Genomic DNA, 22399 nt, shown 5'->3' with positions numbered 1-22399 from the left:
CTTAATTCTTTGTTTGCCATTATTTTTTGCTTTATGAATGTTTGTTTTCAGTGCAAATTTATGCAATTTGATTGATAGAAATCTTTATTTTTTATTGTACTTGTACGATTGTTATTATGTATGGATAAAGTTAAATCTACCCAAATCTAATGGAGTGTAATATTAGGAACCTTTTTATGGGAACCGAGATTTTAAGGGAGGAGAGACGGGATTTGAAGCTAGTGAAATCGTGAAGATGGATGGGAAGTGATGAGTGAACGAATGGAGATTGTCGAAAATAGAGAAATAAGTAAAAAATTGGGTTGCTACTATGGCTGGTCTGATGTGTGTTGGAGAAGAAGAAAAATGGTATGGAATATAGGTAAGGTATTTTGGGAGAATGTTTATGGTGTTATCTGGTGGCCAAGATGACAGTGATGGAGAAGGTGATACTAGAGGAGAAAGAAAAAGTTAAGAAAAATTAAAAGATAGAAGTATTATTTCTTTTTTCACGTAAAATTAAAAAGAAAATGTGATGTGGCATATTTTATATGACGTGGATTCTAGTATCATGTGATTTAGAGACACGCGACCGTGAAAGGGTTAAGTGTCCAGATAACACTTTGTTGAGTATAGGGACCGGGATAACAAACGCAAATAAGTAGAAGTGTCTGTCAGCCTATTTTGCCTAAATTTAATAACTAAAGTTTATTAAATATTTAACGGAGATCAAAAGTGTTAATTTTGTACAAACTTAATTGATAAAAAATGCTCAAATATATGTAAAATGTCATTTTGAACCTATCGCAAAATATAATAGATTATTTTTGTCATTTTTAAAATAATTTTTAAAGATTTATTTTGTTTGTTGATGACATATATTTTCTTTGTTATGTTGGTTAAAGAAAACGCAATATAGATAATGAAACAACAACAACGACCCAGTAAAATTTTATTAGTGGGGTTTGGGGAGGGTAGTGTATATGCAGACTTTACCCCTATCCTAAACGAGTAGAGAGACTATTTCCTAAAGACTCTCGGCTCAAGAATACAAAAAGAGACAATATCAGTACCACCACAAAATTCATAGGAAAAATAACAACAACATGAAAACCATAAAATAGATACAAAGCAAAAGCGATAGTTAGTAAATAGACCTAACACTACAACAAACGAAAAGTAATAAGACACAACATTGTCACTAGAGTTTAAGCAATAAAGTAGGAATTGGGTTGAGTTGAGCGAATAGATAAACATAATTGAGAATAAAGGATACAAAAAGGGAAAGAAAGGGTGTGAGATTAGAGGTAATGGTGATAATTGATTGTATAGGATTTCCACGTAAGATGACATTTGTACATATTAGTCATGCTTTTTACTCCTTTTTGTCTCCCATGTGTGCTTCTAAAAAAAGTGGCCAAAAAAGTGTATGCATTTCTTTTGTCATGCTATTGCTCAAGGGAAATAGATTCACTTCATACAGAATCAAAGGTAAAGGAGTGTGTGAGAATATACATAATATAACTAATGCATCGGTTGGTTGGTGATGTATTATATAAATAAACCTTATATTATACAGATTTTATGTATTATTTTATAAATGATAAAATGTGAAACATGGATAAGTATATAAGATGAAAAATAAGCTATTATAAAACAGTAGACAAATAGAATTTTATTAAATCTAAACCCACAAGTAATTTGGATTTCATCATATATAAAATATATAGTAGTCCAAATGATACTATGGGCTAGTATAATAGGGTCGATTATTTAAATCTAAAATAAATTGATTTAAACAAAAGTCCAATGTATTATTGGGCTAGCCCGTCAATTGGTCTTTTATCAAATGGGTCGACCCATAAGCCTCAAGCCTAATGATCTACTAGGATTTTCTTGGAGATTACTCCACCCCACACCTATATAAAGGGGTCAAAGGAGAAAGCTAAAACAAGAAAGTAAGCAGAAGGAAAGGATATAGAAGCTCCGAAGAATAGCATCAAGGTTTTCACCCATATCTGCAATCGTCGCCTGTGGTCAAATTCCAAAGGCGAACTCAAATCATAGGCGGACGGATTCAAATCTTCCGTTCGTGATAACCCAACACCAAATCCTCGTTCGTGATGACTTTCAAATTATTCGTGACGTACTACAAATCTGAAATCCGTCAAGTTCAAGATCAAGCTCTCAAGCTCTTGAACCATCATCCGCGAGGAGAAGAATCAGAGGACTACATCTATTTAGATTTAGAGATATTTTAGAGATTGTAACCCCATCACTTGAAATCGAATATAATATTTGTCGCTATATTTCTTGTCTTGATTATTATTTTTCAGGAGCGAAAATTAGTTGTTACAAATTTTGGCACGCACAGTGGGACCATCTCTACCTCTCGTCTCTTCTCAACTCTCAACATTCAAGATCACTAAGATGGATTCAAAGAAGATCGACTCAAAAGTTGATGACTCCAAGTTTTCTTCTGACGTTGAAAGTATCTTGAACGCTACTATGTGGAGTTTTGGGCTAATCACCCGAAGCAACGCGAGCGTCTTGGGACAGCAAGAACTCCAAGTGTCGCTGCACCAATGCATGCTTTGATACATTCATCATCCGAAGAAGAAAGGTCCTTTGCTAGCAAATCAGAGAGAAGAGTTAATATTGCAGAAGTTGTGGAGAAAGCTCTTGCTCAACTTACTTTATACAATACCAAGAGTCAGCTTACCCAAACTGATGATGAAGTTTTAAGTGTTGGCTCTACGCCAATCTCGTCACATGACATGTTCCAAATTGAGTTCAAACCGTGGAAAGGTTTCGGTTATTCTTCCTCATCTGCAATAATCACGGAGGCAATGATGACTAACACTTCGACAATGGAGGAGCAACTTGCAAACCTGACAAAGGCACTGGATGGCTTAACAAAGTATGCTCAAGATCAAGATGTCTGTATCGCAAAATTGACAGGCATAGTTGAAATCATGATGGATGGAGAATCAAGTCATGCACCTGGAAAGCTCCCTGAAGTCCACGAGAAGGCTGATCCTCCAACAAAACAAGTGTCATCCGCCAAAGAACTTCATGTCTCCTCCGAATGATCAATTCCCATTGAACAATTGAAGGAATTCATTATGGGAACTATCAAAAATAAGTATAAGGTCGCTTCAAAGTCTTTTCTCACGTACGCAAAGTCATATACTGCAAGAATTGATAGCTTGAAGATGCCTACTGGCTATTAACCTCCCAAATTTTAGCAGTTTAACGACAATTGAAATCCAAAGCAACATATCGCGCACTTTGTTGAGAGATACAACAATTCAGGGACTTACGGAGATTACCTTGTCAAGCAGTCTGTCCGCTCACTAAAGGGGAATGCTTTTGATTGGTACACCGACCTCGAGGCTAGATCCATTGGTAGTTGCGACCAATTGGAGCAAGAGTTTCTCAATCACTTTTATAGCACGAGGCGTACTGTGAGCATGGTGGAACTTACGAACACTCGCCAACGAAAAGATGAACCGGTTATTGACTTTATCAACCGATAGAGGAATGCAAGCCTTAACTGCAAAGATAGGCTAAGCAAAGCTTATGGCATAGAGATGTGCATTCAAGGAATGCATTAGGGACTTTATTACATCTTGCAAGGAACTAAGCCCAAGACATTTGAAGAACTTGACACCCATGCTCACGATATGGAGTTGAGCATGGCTTCTGCTGGAAATGAAGGGCTTCCTATCTACGAACCTCGTAAGGGAAGAGATAAGCAAGAAGTCAAGAAATGGAGCAAGTTCGTACCCAAGAATGAAAGCAAAGAATCCATGAACGTCAATGCCTCTCCTTTGAAGTTTACTACTAAGGTGAGCAAGAAACAGAGTATGAAAACAACTTCCTCTCAAGACAATGCAAATTAGAAGTTGACTCTCAAAGAGATGCAAGAAAAAGAGTACCCATTTCTAGACTCCGATGTGCCTGCAATATTAAAAGAACTCCTCGAGCTAAAGCTTATTGAGCAACCAGAGATGAAGCGGCCAGGTGAAGTTGGAAAAAACAATGACCTGAATTACTACAGATACCATCGGCTTGTAGGTTACCCTCTTGTAAAGTTCTTTTACTTCAAGGACAAAGTTATGGATTTCGCTCGTCAAAAGAAGATCGAGCTTGAAGACGAAAATCCGAACACAAACCATGTGTCCATTGCCTTTGGCTCATTTGATCCGATTGAGATATGCACCTATGAAGGAAATAAAGATGAATAATTGTTGGAAGATGACGAAGTCCGAGTTGATCAACCTGATGAAGAAGTTTGGACCTTGGTGATTCATCGAAGACACCATAAATTGAGTCTGCAAAAAGGATCAACGAAGCGATCCTACGAGGAATAAGATGGTAAGAAGACCAAGGAAGCAATAAATGGTTAAGAACCCAAAGAAGGTGGATATAGAGACATACTATCACCAAAAGCCACGCCACCCGGTGACTTTGGGAGAATTCTTGCCAAGTTGGTTTCGCATGAGGATTTTTTATGATGATGACAAGGACTTGTGTTGTAATGCTGATAAAGAAGAAGAGGAAACGAACAAAGTCACATCAACACCACCTCCATCACTGTCCAATAGACTTATTGAGTCCTCCTTCCAAGAAGCAGATGTCTGTAATGCAAAAATCACCTTTACTGAAGATGATCTCCTACTTGGTGAGACACCATAATCGCCCTTTGTTTATGGTGGGTTATGTGCTCGAGTGGAGGATAAACAGAATCTTTATAGATGGCAGATCTGCAATTAACATTCTTTCCATTCGCATAATGAAAGAACTCGGCATCTCAATTGAAGAACTTTTTGAAAGCCCACTGATGATTCAAGGATTCAATCAAGGGGGGACAAAGGGCCATAGGAGCTATCAAACTGGAAATCACCATGGGAGATATGCAATCAACTGCATTGATGCATGTGATTGATGCAAAGACTTCATACATTGTTGCTTGGCAGGCCATGGATACACGAGAACAAAGTTGTCCCATCAACTTACTACCAATGTTTGAAATATAATAAAGATAGAGTCAAAAAGAAGATAGTTGTTGACGACAAGCTGTTCGTGGAAGCCGAGGCATACTTCGCTAATGCAAAGTTCTACTTGAAGAACCACATCGTGAAGGGAGTAAAAGTTAATGACATCACGAAGGCCAAAGGTGATAATATCGTGTCCAAAAGGGCTAAGCTTCTGGTGAAGATAAAGTTGCAATAAAAGCATACCAAGTTTCGAAATATCACAAAAGTAATGCTGCAACTACATGTAAGAAAATAGCTCCTTTATTTTGTTACGTCCCAAAAGTGAAGAAAGATGAAGGAGAATCATCGCGAAGGCCAAAAGTGATAATATCGTGTCCAAAAGGGCTAAGCTTCTAGTGAAGATAAAGTTACAATAGAAGCATACCAAGTTTCGAAAGATCACAAAAATAATGTTGCAACTATAGGCAAGAAAATAGGTCATTTATTTCATTACGTCCCAAAAGTGAAGAAAGATGAAGGAGAATTATCAAGCCTCCAAAAAGATGCACTAAGAGAATTAACCCTTCCTATCAAGCAGATTGATACCATAAAGTTATCTTCAAAGCTACTGGAAAAGTTTGTGGCCCTAACATGCCTCAAAATAAGTCACTCCCCATGAAACACACAAATGAAGGTTTTGATCCGAATGCTTACAGGTTGTTTGCAAAGGCTGGATATGATCCCAATGAACCATCTAAGCTAGGGAAGCTCCCACCTAAAGCTACTAGGAAAGCAAACACGATGAAGGATAATGAGTATGTGGTGAAGCAATCACGTGAGGGTCTGGGTTTCAAACAACCCCCACCAGTTCGCATCTCCATTAGAAGAGCAAGTAGTAACTATATGACGATGGAAGATAAACCCGTTGATCCTAATAAAAGGCCTTCTGTCTTTGATCGACTTGGAGAACCAACTATAAGAACTTCTATATTTGAGAGGTTGGGGCCATTGAAAAGGAAGAATAACAAGTCCCAAAGAAATTATGAAAAAATAAGAAGACCTTTTCCATCTAGAGTCCAAAGTATCTCCAAAGAGTGTCAAAGCCTGATCCCTTCCAGAATGAGGCGACAATCAGAACTTTTGATTTTATGCGGAGAGGTACTCAAAGTGAAGACTCGCACAGTGGTCCACACTAGAGAGCGTGATGAAGATAAAGAAAGTGTAGGATCTTCATATCACATTACTGCGAATAAGGAGCAATATACTTCATTTCTAAGGAAGGTCGACGAAAATTTAGGAGATGCCTCTTGGTGTGGCCATATATCTTTTAATAATGGTGATCCCCAAGAAGACGAAAATGTCGAGGACGCTCCTTCGAAACTAGAATAAGGACTTAAAATGACAGTTGATGCATTGAAAGAAGTCAACCTTGGCACTACAGAAGACTCCAGACCCACCTATGTAAGTGCCCTGCTAACCACAAATGAAGAAAGCACTTATGTGGAGCTACTCAAAGAATATAGAGATGTCTTTGCTTGGAGCTACAAAGAGATGCCTGGTTTAGATCCTAAAGTAGCAGTTCATTATCTCGTGGTCAAGAAAGGAGCTCGTCCTGTTAAGAAATCCCAAAGATGCTTAAGGCCAGAACTGATCCCATCAATCAAAGCCGAGGTCAATAAACTCATCGAAGCTGGTTTCATTCGGGAGGTTAAATATCCTACATGGATTTCAAGTATTGTTCCTGTGAAGAAGAAAAATGGCCAAATTCGAGTTTGTGTCGATTTTAGAGACCTCAATAATGCATGACCTAAGGACGAATTTCCACTCCCCATGCCAGAGCTTATAATTGATGCCACCACTGGATATGAAGCGATGTCTTTCATGGATGGATCATTTGACATATGACACCGAAAGATGAAGAGCTTACTGCATTTCGCACTCCTTAAGGCTTTTATTGCTACAAAGTAATGACTTTTGGCTTGAAGGATGTCAGTGCCACATATCAAAGGGCAATGTAGAATATCTTTGATGACATCCTCCATAAGAATGTGGAATGCTATGTGGATGATTTAGTAGTGAAATCAAGAAATAGAGGAGACCACTTGCAAGACTTGAGAATGGTGTTCGAACGACTCCGGAGATATCAACTTAGAATGAACCCGTTGAAATGTGCCTTTGGAGTTACTTCTGGAAAATTCATTGGCTTCATTATTCGACATCGAGGGATTGAATTAGATCAATCCAAAGTTGATACAATCTTGAAGATGCTCGAGCCCAGAAATATACATGAACTGAAAAGTCTACAAGGAAAATTAGCGTACCTTAGAAGATTCATCTCAAATCTAGCAGGGAAGTGCCAACCTTTTAGTCGTCTCATGAAGAAGCATGTATCTTTTGAATGGGACCAAGCTTGTATCAGCGCATTCCAAAGCATCAAATCCTACTTGATAAAACCTCCGGTTCTGGCAGCCCCTATACCAGGAAAGAAATTGATTCTATATATTGCAGCCCAAGAAAGGTCACTTGGAGCCCTTTTGGCCCAAGAAAATGGTGAAAGTAAAGAAAATTCCCTCTACTGCTTGAGTTGGATGATGACCCCAAATGAGCTGAAGTATTCTCCGATCAAAAAGTTGTGTCTGGCATTGGTTTTCGCAATTCAAAAGCTGAAGCACTACTTTCAAGCTCATGTCATCCGTCTCGTCTCAAAGGTAAACCCGATCAAGTTTGTTATGTCAAAACCCGTTTTCAATGATCGATTATCAAGGTGGTACCTCCAATTTCAACAATTCGAGATTGTGTATATCTCACAAAAAGCTGTGAAAGGACAAGCTTTGGTAGATTTCTTGGCAGATCATCCAATACCTGATGATTGGGAGTTGACTAATGAACTACCTGATGAGGATGCATGGTCAACGAAGTGCAACCACCATGGAAAATGTATTTTGATGGTGCCACACATCGTGAAGGAACTGGTGCAAGTGTTGTGTTTGTCACTTCTCAAGAAGAAGTCTTGCCATATTCCTTCACCTTAACACAAGGTGAATATAAGCACTCATACTTGGTCTTGAGATGGCTGTTGATATGAGACAACTCCAATTACATATTTTTGGAGACTCTGAGTCAGTGATCAATCAATTGCTAGGTAGCTATGAGGTCAAAAGCCAGAATTGCATCCTTATCATGATTATGTACAGAAATTAATTGGATGGCTTGGCAATGTAACTCTTCAACATGTGCCAAGAAAGGAAAATAAGAAAGTTGACGCCTTAGCTGCTCTAGCTTCGACATTGACTTTGCCCGGCTAGACACAAAAGATTATCTGCCAAAAGTGGATAGTACCACCAGATGAGAACGAGGATGAAGAAAGCAATCTCGATCCATTTGGTAGTCGTCACTGAAGCTGAGAAGGTTGATTAGCGACAAACCATGATCCACTACTTATGTTATGGGATACTTTCATATGATCCAAGGAGAAAGACCGAAATTCATCGGTGTGCCCCTCGCTTCCATTACTACAAGGACACTTTGCATCGAAGATCATTTGAGGGAGTTCTTGTTACATCTCGCATTTTCGTACGTTAAAGTTTTGTCTTCAGTTAACCAACGTGGACTCGGGGATAAGATTATCTTGAGGTTAACGTATTTATGCTATTTATAACAAGCGATAAGTAAGTGTCATGAAGGATAAAGGGCACACAAATTAAAGAAAATGAGTTTCGTTGAAGGTGGCCGATTTGGGATAAAATACGAGTCGAGCGATAATACCCGATAATTATGGACTAGTACCATGCAAGGTACCATATGACCACGGTAGTACGATGTATAAAGTATATTAAAAATAAATAAAATTTTAAGTAATTTGAGATAATTCTTAATTATACGGATAATTGATTAATTACCAGGTAATGAGACAATACCTAGTTAATTAATAAATAAGTGGATAAACTTAACCCTTTCTTCCCTTCCAAAAACGTGGCACAAAGCCACCAATTAAGAAAATGACTCATAGTCATTTTTGGGTAGGTGTCTACCTAAGGATAATTGGAATATTAACAAGGTAAATTAAGTGCCTTTGTTTCCATTCATTTGGACAAAAACAGAATCAAACAAATAACCAAAAGAAAATCCTAAAGCAAGCTTTCCTTTCTTGGTTTAAAATACTTCAACATCAAGGACATAAGTTCAATTGCTCAGACACTTCAATGACGAGAACAAAAGTGCAATCGTTCAAACACTTCAATAAGCAGAAGTTAATTCCATCCAAATTTTGCAGTTCTAAAAGAGTATGATGCAATCTTCGCCAAGTATATTATACGGAGTTTTCCCTATTTCAGGTATGTTAAGGTCATCCCTTCTTTCTTTTGGCATGGTCCAAATTATACAGAAGAAACGAGCAAACACACAATTTTCATAAATTACTCTATTCATAGAAATACTAGGGGTGTCTATATTCTTGATTCCCCATGAGAATTATTATTATCTTCTGTTCATGGGTCTTAGAATAATACGCAGTTGAAAAAGTTTATCCAGAAGGAATATTGATATTTTTACGTATTTCTCATGCATTTCACACATTTATATATGTGCATTGACCCATGACCAGATGGCGTTATATACGCGTATATATGTATATATATGTATATGGGATATGGGAAAGGTTACGGCGTTACACTACTACCGGATCAGTTGGTATATGTTGATGATGTTGCCCACAGTGGCTAAGATGATATGATGGGATGCCCTCAGTGGCTTGATGATGTTATGTACACCTATACCCATGCATGACACGACATTTATATACACGTGCATAACATTATAAATGTTTCAGAATTTATAAAGTTATTCAGATTTACAGATGGATTTTTTTATTCCATGTGTCATCTATGCCTTTTACATACAGATTTTCATGCCTTACATACTCAGTATATTTTTTGTACTGATGCCCTATTTCACGGGACCTACATTTCATGCCCACAGGTGCAGGTAGGCAAGCTGACAGTCTCCCTTCTTAGGATCCCTAATCAGCGAGAGTTGGGGTGCTCCACTTGATTCAGAGCTGCTTTTGATTTTGGTACTATATGTTTGTTTGTGTGTGTGTGTGTATATATATATATATGATGTGGCTTAGTCCCGTCTTCGTACAGTTATATTTCTATTAGAGGTTTGTAAACAACATGTCTAGTTGGGTTTTATGTGGCCTTGTCAGCTTTTAGTTTTGGATGTATAGTTGTTTATAGTAGCCTTGCCGGCTCGCCCACTGTATTCTGCATGTATACGTACATATGCCTTTTTGGCAGGTTTACTTCATGTATGTTATTTTTGTAATTCAGCGGATGTTATTCAGGTTCATATCTTAGATGCATGCTTCAGAGTGTTTGATAGGTAGGACTCAGGCACCCGTCGCAGCCCATTGGTTTGGGTCGTGACAAAAGTAGTATCAGAGCATTTCTGTCCTAGGGTTGTCTAAAGACCGTGTCTAGTAGAGTCTTGTTTATGGGTGTGTTATGCACCACACTTATAGGCAGGAGGCTACCGGATATTTAGGATGGTTACTTTTCTTTCTAATCCAGATTGTGCGATAGAACTGAGTCATAAGTATCCACTCCTAATCTTTACCTTATTTATGTTTTTAGCAATGCCAGTTACTACTAGACGACATGCGCAAGCCGCTAGCATAGGTCAAAAGGCAATGAAAGTGTTAGAAAGAGATATAAGTTACACTATGGAGTCAGATCCATCAGAGATCATGGGTTCTATTGAGAAGGATCCATCTGAGGATCCATATGAGTCACCTGTTCGAGCTGTTTCAACCACTCTGGCAGCATATGGGGTGAGAGGAGTTCCGAGCTCACCAAGGCCCTTAATTTTATTATTACAGCCCGTTGATCAGGGTATTAGGGGAGTAGTGCATGGATTAGCACAGTCGGGTTTCCCTCAGGTTCAAAATTATGTCAGGATATTTGCGGACACCAGCTCTTCTGAGGTTCCAGATAGTCCACAATCTTGGGAATCCGTCAATTAAGGTTCATATGTGTATGTTATAAGATAGCAGAGGAAGAGGATAGTAGTCGGGCCAAGAGGAGGAAGGTAACTAATAAGGATATGAAGGTTCCGCTTCGAAGTATGTCTGATCGAGGCTCTCATATAGGACGAGGCAACGACCCTCTACTGTAAACTTCCTCCAGATGTCAGCTTTTGGTTAGTGAGTTCCACCTCTTCTTGGAGAACTACCAAGTCATGATTCTGATTGTGTTAGATTGTTTTATGAGGATGTAGGGAGTCCCGTCCCGACTTGTATATATTATAGTTATGCCTACTTAGAGGTTTTGCAGACAGTATCCTCTATATAGTTTTGGGTATGATTTGTCTACGGCCTTGCCGAACCCTATGTATATAAACCTTTTTCTAAATTAGTTATGCGAGTTAAGTCTTAATATTTTATACATATGGATGTCGCCCGTAATGGTCCGTGATAGATTTTATAATAAACAAGGGTAAGGTACGTGGTGTTCGGTTCGGTAGAACTTAATATTATAATAGGTATGGATTAGTTGGCCTCTTGTCATGCCAACGTTGATTGTAGATCAAAGATAGTCCAATTTCAATTCCAGGGGAGCCTGTTTTGGAGTGGAAAGGTAGTAAGGCGTTGTCGGGAGGTAAATTTATCTCCTATCTCAAGGAAAGGAAGATGATCATAAAGGACTATATTTATCACTTGGTTCAGGTTTGGGATATGGAAGTAGAGTTACCAACCATTCAGTCCTTCCCTATGGTTAATGAATTTCTCGATATTTTTCCCAATGAACTTTAGGGTCTTTCGCTAGAGCGAGAAATTGATTTCCTATACTACCAGATACGCATCCAACATCTATTCCTCCCTATAGAATGGCCCCCGTAGAGCTAAAAGAGTTAAAAGAACAGCTAAAGGATTTGCTTGAAAAAGGCTTTATCAGACCTAGTACATCACCATGGGGAGCACCTGTGTTAATTATGAGGAAGAAATACGGTTCCTTACGGATATGTATTGACTATAGATAGTGGAATAAGGTGATGATCAAGAATAATTACCCGCTCCCGAGGGTTGACGATTTATTTGATTAGTTGCAAGATGCCAAGTGTTTTTCAAAGATAGACTTGAGGTCCGGGTACCATCAGGTAAGAGTTAAGGATGAAGATATTCCAAAGACATCATTCAGGACCTGATACGGGCACTTTGAGTTTCGTGTTATGGAAGATATTCCGAAGACATCATTCAGGACTAGATACATGCACTTTGAGTTTTGTGTTATGTCGTTCGGTTTGACCAATGCCCCAGCAATATTCATGGATCTGATGAACCGTGTGTTCAGGCCCTTTTTAGATATGTTCGTAATCGTATTTATCAACGATATATATTGGTATATTCTCGTTCAGAGGCTGAGCATGCAGATCACTTGCGTATTGTGCTCAGAGTTCTACAAAAAGGGAAGTTGTATGCAAAATTCTCTAATTTGAATTCTGATTGAACTTTGTAGCCTTCCTTAGGCATGTCATTTCGGATGAAGGCATCCGGGTGGATACACAAAAGTTTGAGGAAGGGAAGACTTGGCCTAGACCCACAACATCGATGGAGGTTTGTAGCTTCTCCGTTTGGCAGGTTATTACAGGAAACCTGAAACGGAATTTTCTTTTCTTTTAGCATCTTCGACCAAAGTGGAATGTTGCGTCTCGCTTGATATTCCGGAATAACATAAGGAAATATGTGGTGCAAGAAAGTTGAAGGAAGGTTGCGAATAAGTATAAATAGATATGTGTAGGTCGCAAGCTAAAGTATGATAGAGCAACAAAATTTAAGGAAGACAGGAGGAAGGATAAGAAAATATGAGTGAAAAGGTGACGAGAATGAATAAGTCCTTGGGGTTAAGCTCATAAGAGAGCTAATGGTTTCTCTAAGTTATAGAAGGCTTATTATAGCCTTAATAAACTAAAAGGAGTCTAAGACTAGTATCGTTTAGAATAGATGAAATGTTGCCCTATTAGTGGAATAAAGGCGTAATTGTGATAAATAAAGGATGAAGTTTGGGCCTTCGAAGAGGGGAATTTCATGAATTGAAAAAAAATTTAGAATACCCATGTAAGTTAACTCAGAAGGGAGCTAAGTTTCGATAGACCGATGCTTGCGAATGGAGTTTCTAGGCATTAAAGGACAAATTAACTTAATCACTGATTCTAACGCTCCTAGAAGGGACTAATGGTTATGTTAACTACTGTGATGCTTCAGGCGTTGGATTGGGTTGTGTGCTGATGCAGCATGATAAGGTTGTGGCTTATGCTTCTAGACAACTAAGAAAGCACGAGAAGAACTACCTGATCCAACATTTAGAGTTAGCCGCGGTGATTCATGAACTAAAGATGTGGAGGCACTACTTGTATGGCATTCATGTTGATATCTATACGGATCATAAGAGCCTTCGGTATATTTTCAAGCAAAAGGAATTGAATTTATGTCAAAGGAGATGGTTGGAGTTACTTAAAGACTATGATGTTGATATTTTATACCATTCGGGGAAGGCGAATGTAGCAGCCGATGCCCTCAGCCGTAGATCTATGGGTAGCCTGTCATATTTACTGCCAGAAAGGAGAGAAATAGCCCATGAGGTTCATCAGCTAGCTAGTCTTGGAGTTCGGTTACTGAACTCAGGTGGTATGGAATTACTATTCAAGATACAACATCCTCTTTAGTAACTGTAGTAAAGGAACGCCAGTACGAGAATCCTGTATTAGTTCATTATAGGGATACCACCCCTCAGAAGGAGAAGACACTGTTTGAAATTACAGAAGGTGGGGTCCTCAGATATCAAGGGCGATTATGGGTGCCTAATGTTGCAGGGCTGCGTCGTCAGGTTATGGGAGAAACTCATTGTTCTCGTTATTCTATCCATCCCGGAGCGACAAAGATGTATCATGATATTAGGGAAGTGTATTGGTAGGATGGAATGAAAAAGGATATAGCGGAGTTTATTGCTCAGTGTCCTAACTGTCAGCAGGTTAAGATTAAGCATCAGAAACCCGGTGGGTTATTATAGGTTATGGAAATCCCAATTTGGAAATGGGAAGTAATCAATATGGATTTAATCGTGGGATTACTTCGTACCAACATAAGTTTGATTCGATATGGGTGATTGTTGATAGGCTTACAAAGTCAGCCCATTTCTGCCCGTTAGGACTACATATTCCTTAGAGGATTATGCAAGGCTTTATATTAAGAAAATAGTACGACTGCATGGTGTCCCTATATCTATTATCTCGGATAGAGGAGCTTAATTTATAGCTAACTGTTGGAGGTCCTTCCAAAAAGGATTGGGGACTCAAGTAAGTCTTAGTACAACATTTCACCCCCAGACAGACGGACAGGCTAAGCGTATTATTCAGACACTTGAGGATATGTTACGAGCTTGTGTGATAAACTTTAAGGGTAGCTGGAATGATCATCTGTCGCTTACTGAGTTCGCATATAATAATAGCTATCATTCTAGTATTCAGATGGATCTATACGAAGCTTTTATGGATAGAAGTGTAGATCACCTATAGGGTGGTTCGAGGTTGAGAAAACTACGTTAGTAAGACCAGAATTGGTACAACAGGAAATTGAGAAAATTAAGCTTATACAGGAAAGGCCAATAGCAACTCAAAGCCCGTCAGAAGTCTTATGCAGGTAATCGATAGCGAGACTTAAAATTTCAGGTTGACGACTGGGTATTCCTGAAGGTATCACCGATAAAAGATGTCATGAGGTTCGGAAAGAAAGGAAAACTTAGCCCTCAGTACATTGGACCATATAGGATCATATGCAAGGTAGGCCAGATAGCATATGAGTTAGACTTTCCTTCGGACTTGGAGTCTGTACATCCAATCTTTCATGTGTCTATGCTCCGTAAACGTATCGGAGATCCTTCCAGAATCGTGTCAGTTGATAATGTTCAGGTCACAGAGCAGCTATCATATGAAGACACTCACATTGCTATACTAGACAGACAAGTTTGGAGATTGAGAACTAAAGACATAGCTTCGGTGAAAGTACTTTGGAGAAACAATAGTGTGGAAGAAATGACTTGGGAGGCCGAGGAAGGCATGGAGCCTAGATATCCCTACTTATTTCCTCCTCTAAAGAAGGGTCCGACTGAGACGTCATAACCTTAAGGTACGTGTATGGATTCTAGTGTCAGTTATTGCCGTTGGTCGTGTGAGGTCATTGTCGTTATTGATAATTGTGATCCTATGTAACGTTAAATTATTAAGTTTCTACAGGAAGAGTGGGTAGTAGTATTGTTACAAAGGCGACTCTGCCAAGGTTATGTAGATCCTGCAAAGTTAAACATTCAAGGACAAATGTTTTTAAGGGGGGAATGATGTTACATCTCGCGTTTTCGTACGTTAAAGTTTCATCTTCAGTTAACCGGCGTGGATTCGGGGATGAGATTATCTTAAGGTTAACGTATTTATGTTATTTATAACAAGCGATAAGTAAGTGGCATGAAGGATAAATGGCACACAAATTAAAGAAAACGAGTTTCGTTGAAGGTGGACGATTTGGGATAAAATACGAGTCGAGCGATAATACCCGATAATTATGGACTAGTACCATGTAAGGTACCTTATGACCACAGTAGTACGATGTATAAAGTATATTAAAAATAAATAAAATTTTAAGTAATTTGAGATAATTCTTAATTATACGGGTAATTAATTAATTACCGAGCAATGGGACATTACCTAGTTAATTAATAAAATACGTGGATAAAATTAATCCCTTCTTCCCTTCCAAAAACGTGGCACAAGGCCACCAATTAAGAAAATGACTCATAGTCATTTTTGGGTAGGTGTCTACCTAAGGATAATTGGAATATTAATAAGGTAAATTAAGTGCCTTTGTTTCCATTCATTTGGACAAAAACAGAATCAAACAAATAACCAAAAGAAAATCCTAAAGCAAGCTTTCGTTTCTTGGTTTAAAATACTTCAACGTCAAGGACATAAGTTCAATTGCTCAGACACTTCAACGCTAAGAACAGAAGTGCAATCGTTCAAACACTTCAATGAGTAGAAGTTTAATTCAATCCAAATTTTGCAGTTCTAAAAGTGTACGGTGCAATCTTCGCCAAGAATATTATACGGAGTTTTGCCTATTTCATGTATGTTAAGGTCATCCCTTCTTTCTTTTGGCATGGTCCAAATTATACAGAAGAAACGAGCAAACACACTGTTTTCATAAATTACTCTATTCATAGAAATACTAGGGGTGTCAATATTCTTGATTCCCCATGAGAATTATTATTATCTTCTGTTCATGGGTCTCAGAATAATACGCCGTTGAAAATTTTTATCCGGAAGGAATATTGAGAGTTTTACATATTTTTCATACATTTCACCCATTTATACATGTGCATTGATCCATGACCAGATGGCATTATATACACATTATATACGCATATATATATGTATATATATGTATATGGGATATAGAAAAAGGTTACGACGTTATATATGCACCACCACCTGATCAGTTGGTATATGTTGATGATATTGCCCATAGTGGCCGAGATGATATGATGGGATGCCCTCAGTGGCTTGATGATATTATGTACACCTATACCCATGCATGACACGACATTTATATACACATGCATAACATTATAAATGTTTCAGAATTTACAAAGTTATTCAGATTTACAGATGGATTTTTTTATTCCATGTGTCATCTATGCCTTTTACGTACAGATTTTCATGCCTTACATACTCAGTACATTTTTTCGTACTGACGCCCTATTTCACGGGGCCTGCATTTCATGCCCGCAGGTGCAGGTAGGCAAGCTGACGATCCCCCTTATTAGGATCCCTGATCAGCGAGAGTTGGCGTGCTCCACTTGATTCGGAGCTGCTTTTGATTTTGGTATGATATGTTTGTATATATATATATATATGGGTATGATGTGGCTCAGTCCCGTTTTTGTACAGTTATATTTCTATTAGAGGTCTGTAGATAGTATGTCTAGTTGGGTTTTATGTGGCCTTGTCGGCTTTCAGTTTTGGATGTATAGTTGTTTATAACAGCCTTGCCGACTCACCCACTGTATTCTGCATGTATACGTACATATGCCTTTTTTGCAGGTTTCCTTCATGTATGTTATTTTCGTAATTCAGCATATGTTATTCATGTTCATATCTTAGACGCATGTTTAGGGGTGTTTGATAGGTAGGACTCAGACACCCGTCGCGGCCCATTGGTTTGGGTCGTGACAGTTCTCTTTCGTTGTTTAGGGGAATATGAAGCAACTCAAGCCATGCAAGAGGCACACTCTTGAGTTTGTGGATCACATCAATCTGGGCCAAAGCTCCACTTCCACATTAAGAGTATAGGTTACTACTGGCCGACAATGCTGAGAGATTGCTTAGATTATGCTCGAAGATGCAAGGCTTACCAGTTTCACGCAAAATTTATGTACCAACCACCTGAAATGTTACACCCTACTGTTGCATCTTGGCCATTTGACGCTTGGGGATTAGATGTTGTTGGACCACTTCCAAAATCTTCTGGAGGATATCTATAAATCTTGGCTGCAATTGATTACTTCTCAAAATGGGTCGAGGCCGTCGCTCTAAAAGAAGTGAAGAAAGAGAATGTTGCAAACTTCATTCGAGTGAACATCATATATCATTTCGGCATTCCTAGTTATATAATGACAGATAATGGCAACCCGTTCGATAAAAAATTGATGACCAAGATCTGTGAACTTTTTGGCTTCAAGCAACGTAATTCGTCAATGTATTATGCTACTGTAGATAGACTAGCCAAAGCATTTAACAAGACACTTTGCAACTTGTTAAAGAAGGTCGTCTTTTTTATATCCAAGTGTAAAAGAGATTGGCATGATATAATGGAAGAAACTTTGTGGGCATATTGTACGACTCATCGCACGCCGAAACAAGCAACTCCTTATTCTCTTGTTTATGGACTCGAAGCAGTTCTTCCTCTTGAGTGTCAAATACCATCCTTGTGACTCGTTGTCCAAGAAGGTCTTACTGAAGAAGAAAATGCTCGTCTGCGCCTTGAAGAACTAGAGTCCCTTGATGAAAAAAAGCTAGAAGCTCAACAAAGTCTTGATTGTTATCAAACTCGTCTGTCTCGTGCTTTCAACAAAAAGGTTCGCTTGAGGTCCTTCCAAGTTGGCGATCAAGTTCTTGCAGTAAGAAGACCTATTATCACCTCTCGCAAATCCGGGGGCAAATTCATGTCAAAATGGGATGGTCCATATGTTGTGCAAGAAGCCTATTCAAGTGGAGCTTACAAGTTAGTTGATGCACATGGAATGAGAATTAGCCTTATCAATGGGAAATTTTTGAAGAGATATTATCCTTGAATAATAAATGCTCCTTAACGCACAAGCTTAATCTACATGTTGCTATGCTCCTAGCCCGCATGAGCCTAAAATGCGAACGACACCCAAAAAAAGGAGTCCACTAGGTTGAAAACCTCGAAAGAGGCGTCCTAGGAAAATTAGGGCATAAAAAAATTCGCTAGGTTGAAAATGTTGAAAGAGGCGGCCTAGGCAAAAAAAAAAGATCCGCTAGGTTGAAAACCTTGAAAGAGGCGGCCTAGGCAAAAGTTAGGATATAAAAAATTTTTAAAAACAAACTCACTTGTTTTGAACTACATTATAACTTGATCCTCTTTACCGAGGTACGTAGGCAGCTTAGAGTTTCATTTTAAGTTCAGTCTCATAAGCTTTAAAAAAATGTGTTTCAACGTGAAATAATCATCAAAATTCGAGCTGAAGCATCACGTTGATTACTCAAATAGGCGCATATTGCAGAAAGAAAGAAGACAACTTATGTCGAGCCAAAATGGACATTTTGATTGCTTCAATGTTACAAGGATCTGTTACATCATTGTCAAGATACTAAAAGGATGAAAATATGTATACTTCGTCATATACGAAGAATCTAAGTCATAAAAGCAATTGACGCGAAAGATTGTCGCTATCTTGTCTTGAATGCCTTTCCAAGTTCGCTTCATTTCTTCAAAACATGATGCTACCATAAAGCTTTGCGTAGTTGAATCTAATGTGAATTGTTCCCCCATCATGTGGCCTAACTGTGAAATTTCTAATTTGGGTTTTGAAGTTTCAAGCAATACATGATCTGGAACTTTGACTAATCCAGAAGGTCTTATGCCGCAAAAACTTCTATATGCATACGAATATGAAAGGTCATAGTAGTTGTATCGACTTTGCAAATTTTCTATTGGTAGATTGAAAAAAGTTCTGCCATGAAATTCATAGGTATTTCAGATCTCTGAGTTTACTTTCTAACGGCACGAATGGATTGCAATTTCGACACTCGAAGCTCAAGATACGATTTTTTTCAGTGAAAGTACACGAATCTGAAAGTTTACTGTAGTTAGGTCGAGTTCGGAAATTTTCCGTTGACAGTCCAAAAGGAGTTTTGCCATGAAATTTATATAATTTTTAGATATTCGAGTCTACTTTCTGACACCACAAATAGATTGTAATTCTGATACTCCTAGCTCAAAATACAATTATTTTCGCCAAAAGTACACAAATCTGAAAGTTCATTGCAGTTGAGTCGACTTCGTGAATTTTTTGTTGATACTCCGAAAGGAGTTTGTTATGAAATTTATATCAATTTTAGATGTCCGAGTCAGCTTTCTAACAATATAAATAGATTATAATTCTTATACTCCTAGCTCAAGATACAATTATTTTCGCTGAAGGTACGCAAATCTGAAAGTTCACTGCAGTTAAGTCGATGTCGCGAATTTTTTGTTGATAGCACGAAAGGAGTTCTGCCATGAAATTCATAGGTACTTCAGGTCTCTGAGGTTTCTTTCTAGCGGTGCAAATGAATTGTAATTCTGACACTCCTAGCTCAAGATATGACTTTCTTTAACAAGAACGCGTAAAGCAACAAAGCCAACACACAAGACATGTGCTGAAATTTAAGAAAGAAATAATTGAGAGTAACGGAGGGAATCCAGGTCTCAAAGAGAGATATCATATACTAAAAATAAAGATACTTTTATTTCTCCAAGAAATAAGTAGTCCATTACATGATATTAGTTATATAAAAAAAATCGTAAGTCGAGAATCCTAAGCGCAAAAACAAAACCTCTAAAATCATGGAAAAGGTTTGAAGCTAAGGATTTGTTGGCGGCTTGTCTCAACTGCCCCTTTCAGGAGGGATAATTCCTCTGCTTCATCATCAAATAATGGATGATTGACTTCAATGGTATAAATCTCCCCTTCGATAATGTCAATATTCTCTTAACTTTTAGCTAACTTCACTTGTTGTTTATCCAAGAGCGCGACAATCTTCTTCTTTCTGGAGGCCAAGTTAGCTAGCTGTTGTTCAACACTCGCAATATTAGCTTGAAGTTTCTCTACAGACTCACCCACTTTTTCATATTCTTGTTTTGCATCATCGAGGTGTCGTCGTGCATCAGAAAGTGACTCTTGGTGAAATTCTTTAGTCATCTTGGATGATCTTAAAGCATCATAATCTACGTATATCTTGAAGAAAGCCTCAACAAGATCCTTTAAAGTAGAAGTATCAATAATATTTTCTTTCTTAATTTCCTCAAAAGTCAAAGTGATACTTTACTCCAACTTTGTGAAGCTATCCAGAGAATTAAAAGAGAAATCTTCAATTCATTCACACAAGATATGCCACATCGTGTTAACAAAAGAAAGTTTAATATGAGAAATAGTCTCTTGTGGTTTGAAGTTTGGAGCATCAAGATGCAACGGGCATGGAGTAGGCTCGAAGGCTTTTTGACGTTTTGTTTGACTTGCGACAACCTTCATCTTACTCGTCATGGCTGGCTTGGAAAGCATAACATCTTCTGGAAGAACGAGGTGCGACTCTTTGGGTAGACTCAAATCTGTCAGTGAAGCGTTGTTTGCAGCATGATGTTCAACACCATCAAATGAAGTATGAGTACTTTTTGCAGCCACACCGAGGGAATTTGGGATTGTAACACAGTCTTCCACCATGTTATCACCAAGTACATCATCATACAACTCATCAACGCCCAACTGCAATTAAAAAAATAATAACTTTGGTGTTCAAAAAAAAGAAAAAAAGGAGTAAATTTGAAGGAAATAATATTTACTCGTTTCTCCAGTTCAGACAACGATATCGTTGAGCTAGGGTCACTCTCTACGAAAAATTCAGTGTCGATACCAAGAGCATATAAGTCAACAAACTCACTATGGCTCGTGTTCTTAGCCTTCTTCTTTGAACAATTCTAATATATGTCGTGACTAACATCACTCTCGTTCGAACTGGAAGTTGCACAAATATTCACAATCTTATTGGGCAAAGCAGAAGCTTGAGTCCTTTCCTTGTTTGTTAGCACGACGTTGGTTGTCTTCGCAACATCTTTGTTTGGTGACGTAAGAGGCACTTTCCTTTTGCAAAGAATATTGTTTGCCACCTCCACAGTGGCAGTAGTTGTCATGGAAGTCAACAAAACATGTTTAGCTCATTTGTCCACATGGGCATCCCCGCCCGTCGAAGGGGTGGACTTGGATAAGAACTTGGTGCTTGGCGAAGGATCTTTCAATCTTAACTTAGACTTGGAAGACCCTTCGTGAGTGTTCTTTTGACGTTGATCATCTTTGGAGGATAAAGGAATATCATCTTTCCTTGGAACTTTCAAAATGATGTGAGTACTTTGTCTGGAATAGTGCACTTGATGAGATGACCACCAATTTACGTACTCACGAGTCATTAGAGGCCCCTCTTCTGATGGACGCGCAAGGACAATAACCTTTGACGAACCTCCAATACAAACACAGGAGTCCCAAAATTACACTAGCATTTTCAGTAAGTCGTCATAAAGTTGCTCTATGAGGTTGCCAGAAACATCTTGACAAAAGCCAAATTGACGACTAAGCCTATGGGGCCTATAAGATTCCACAATTATGAATGTCATCATGCCTAAGGTTGATGAAGCTTGAGCGAAGACTTATAAAAAAAGTCACTCCAAGAATTCGATTATTCGTCACGATCAGTAAGATGCAATTCCCTCCCTTGTATCATAGCCAAATGGTAAGTTGTCATGCACTAACTTGTTGAAACAACTCAGGGCATTACTAAGGTCAAAATGCTTGGCCATCTTCTCGCTAGAAACCTTGCACATTTGTGGACCTTGTTGTAGACGCTTAACATGATAGTAGGTGTCAAAATATGCTCCTACCCATCCATATACATAATGAATAGGAAAGAGTGCTTTGCAGGAACCCAAATCTTGAGAAGTGGAGACCTCCTTCAAGCCATGGTAGATACTTGCAAGGACTGGAACCGCCAAGGAAAACTTCTCTCCATGAGCCGTCAAACTCGCGATTTTGAAGACACTAGCACGAATGTAGTCGATCTTT

The 22399-nt window shown here is 38.5% G+C and overlaps 1 protein-coding gene across 1 annotated transcript; it reads left to right on the top strand.

The window, feature by feature from the left end:
* The first annotated feature begins 17677 nt into the window (after positions 1 to 17677).
* LOC142176132 (uncharacterized) lies at positions 17678 to 18358 on the top strand. The gene is made up of 2 exons (XM_075243207.1): positions 17678 to 17900; positions 18015 to 18358. The coding sequence occupies exons 1-2, from the start codon at positions 17678 to 17680 to the stop codon at positions 18356 to 18358; spliced, it is 567 nt and encodes a 188-aa protein (XP_075099308.1).
* The last annotated feature ends 4041 nt before the right edge of the window (positions 18359 to 22399 follow it).

This window comes from Nicotiana tabacum, chromosome 22, assembly GCF_000715075.1.
Source record: "Nicotiana tabacum cultivar K326 chromosome 22, ASM71507v2, whole genome shotgun sequence".
Classification (NCBI taxonomy): Eukaryota; Viridiplantae; Streptophyta; class Magnoliopsida; order Solanales; family Solanaceae; genus Nicotiana; species Nicotiana tabacum.
The sequence above is the reverse complement of the archived record's forward strand: the minus strand, read 5'-3'. Positions and strand labels throughout refer to the sequence as shown.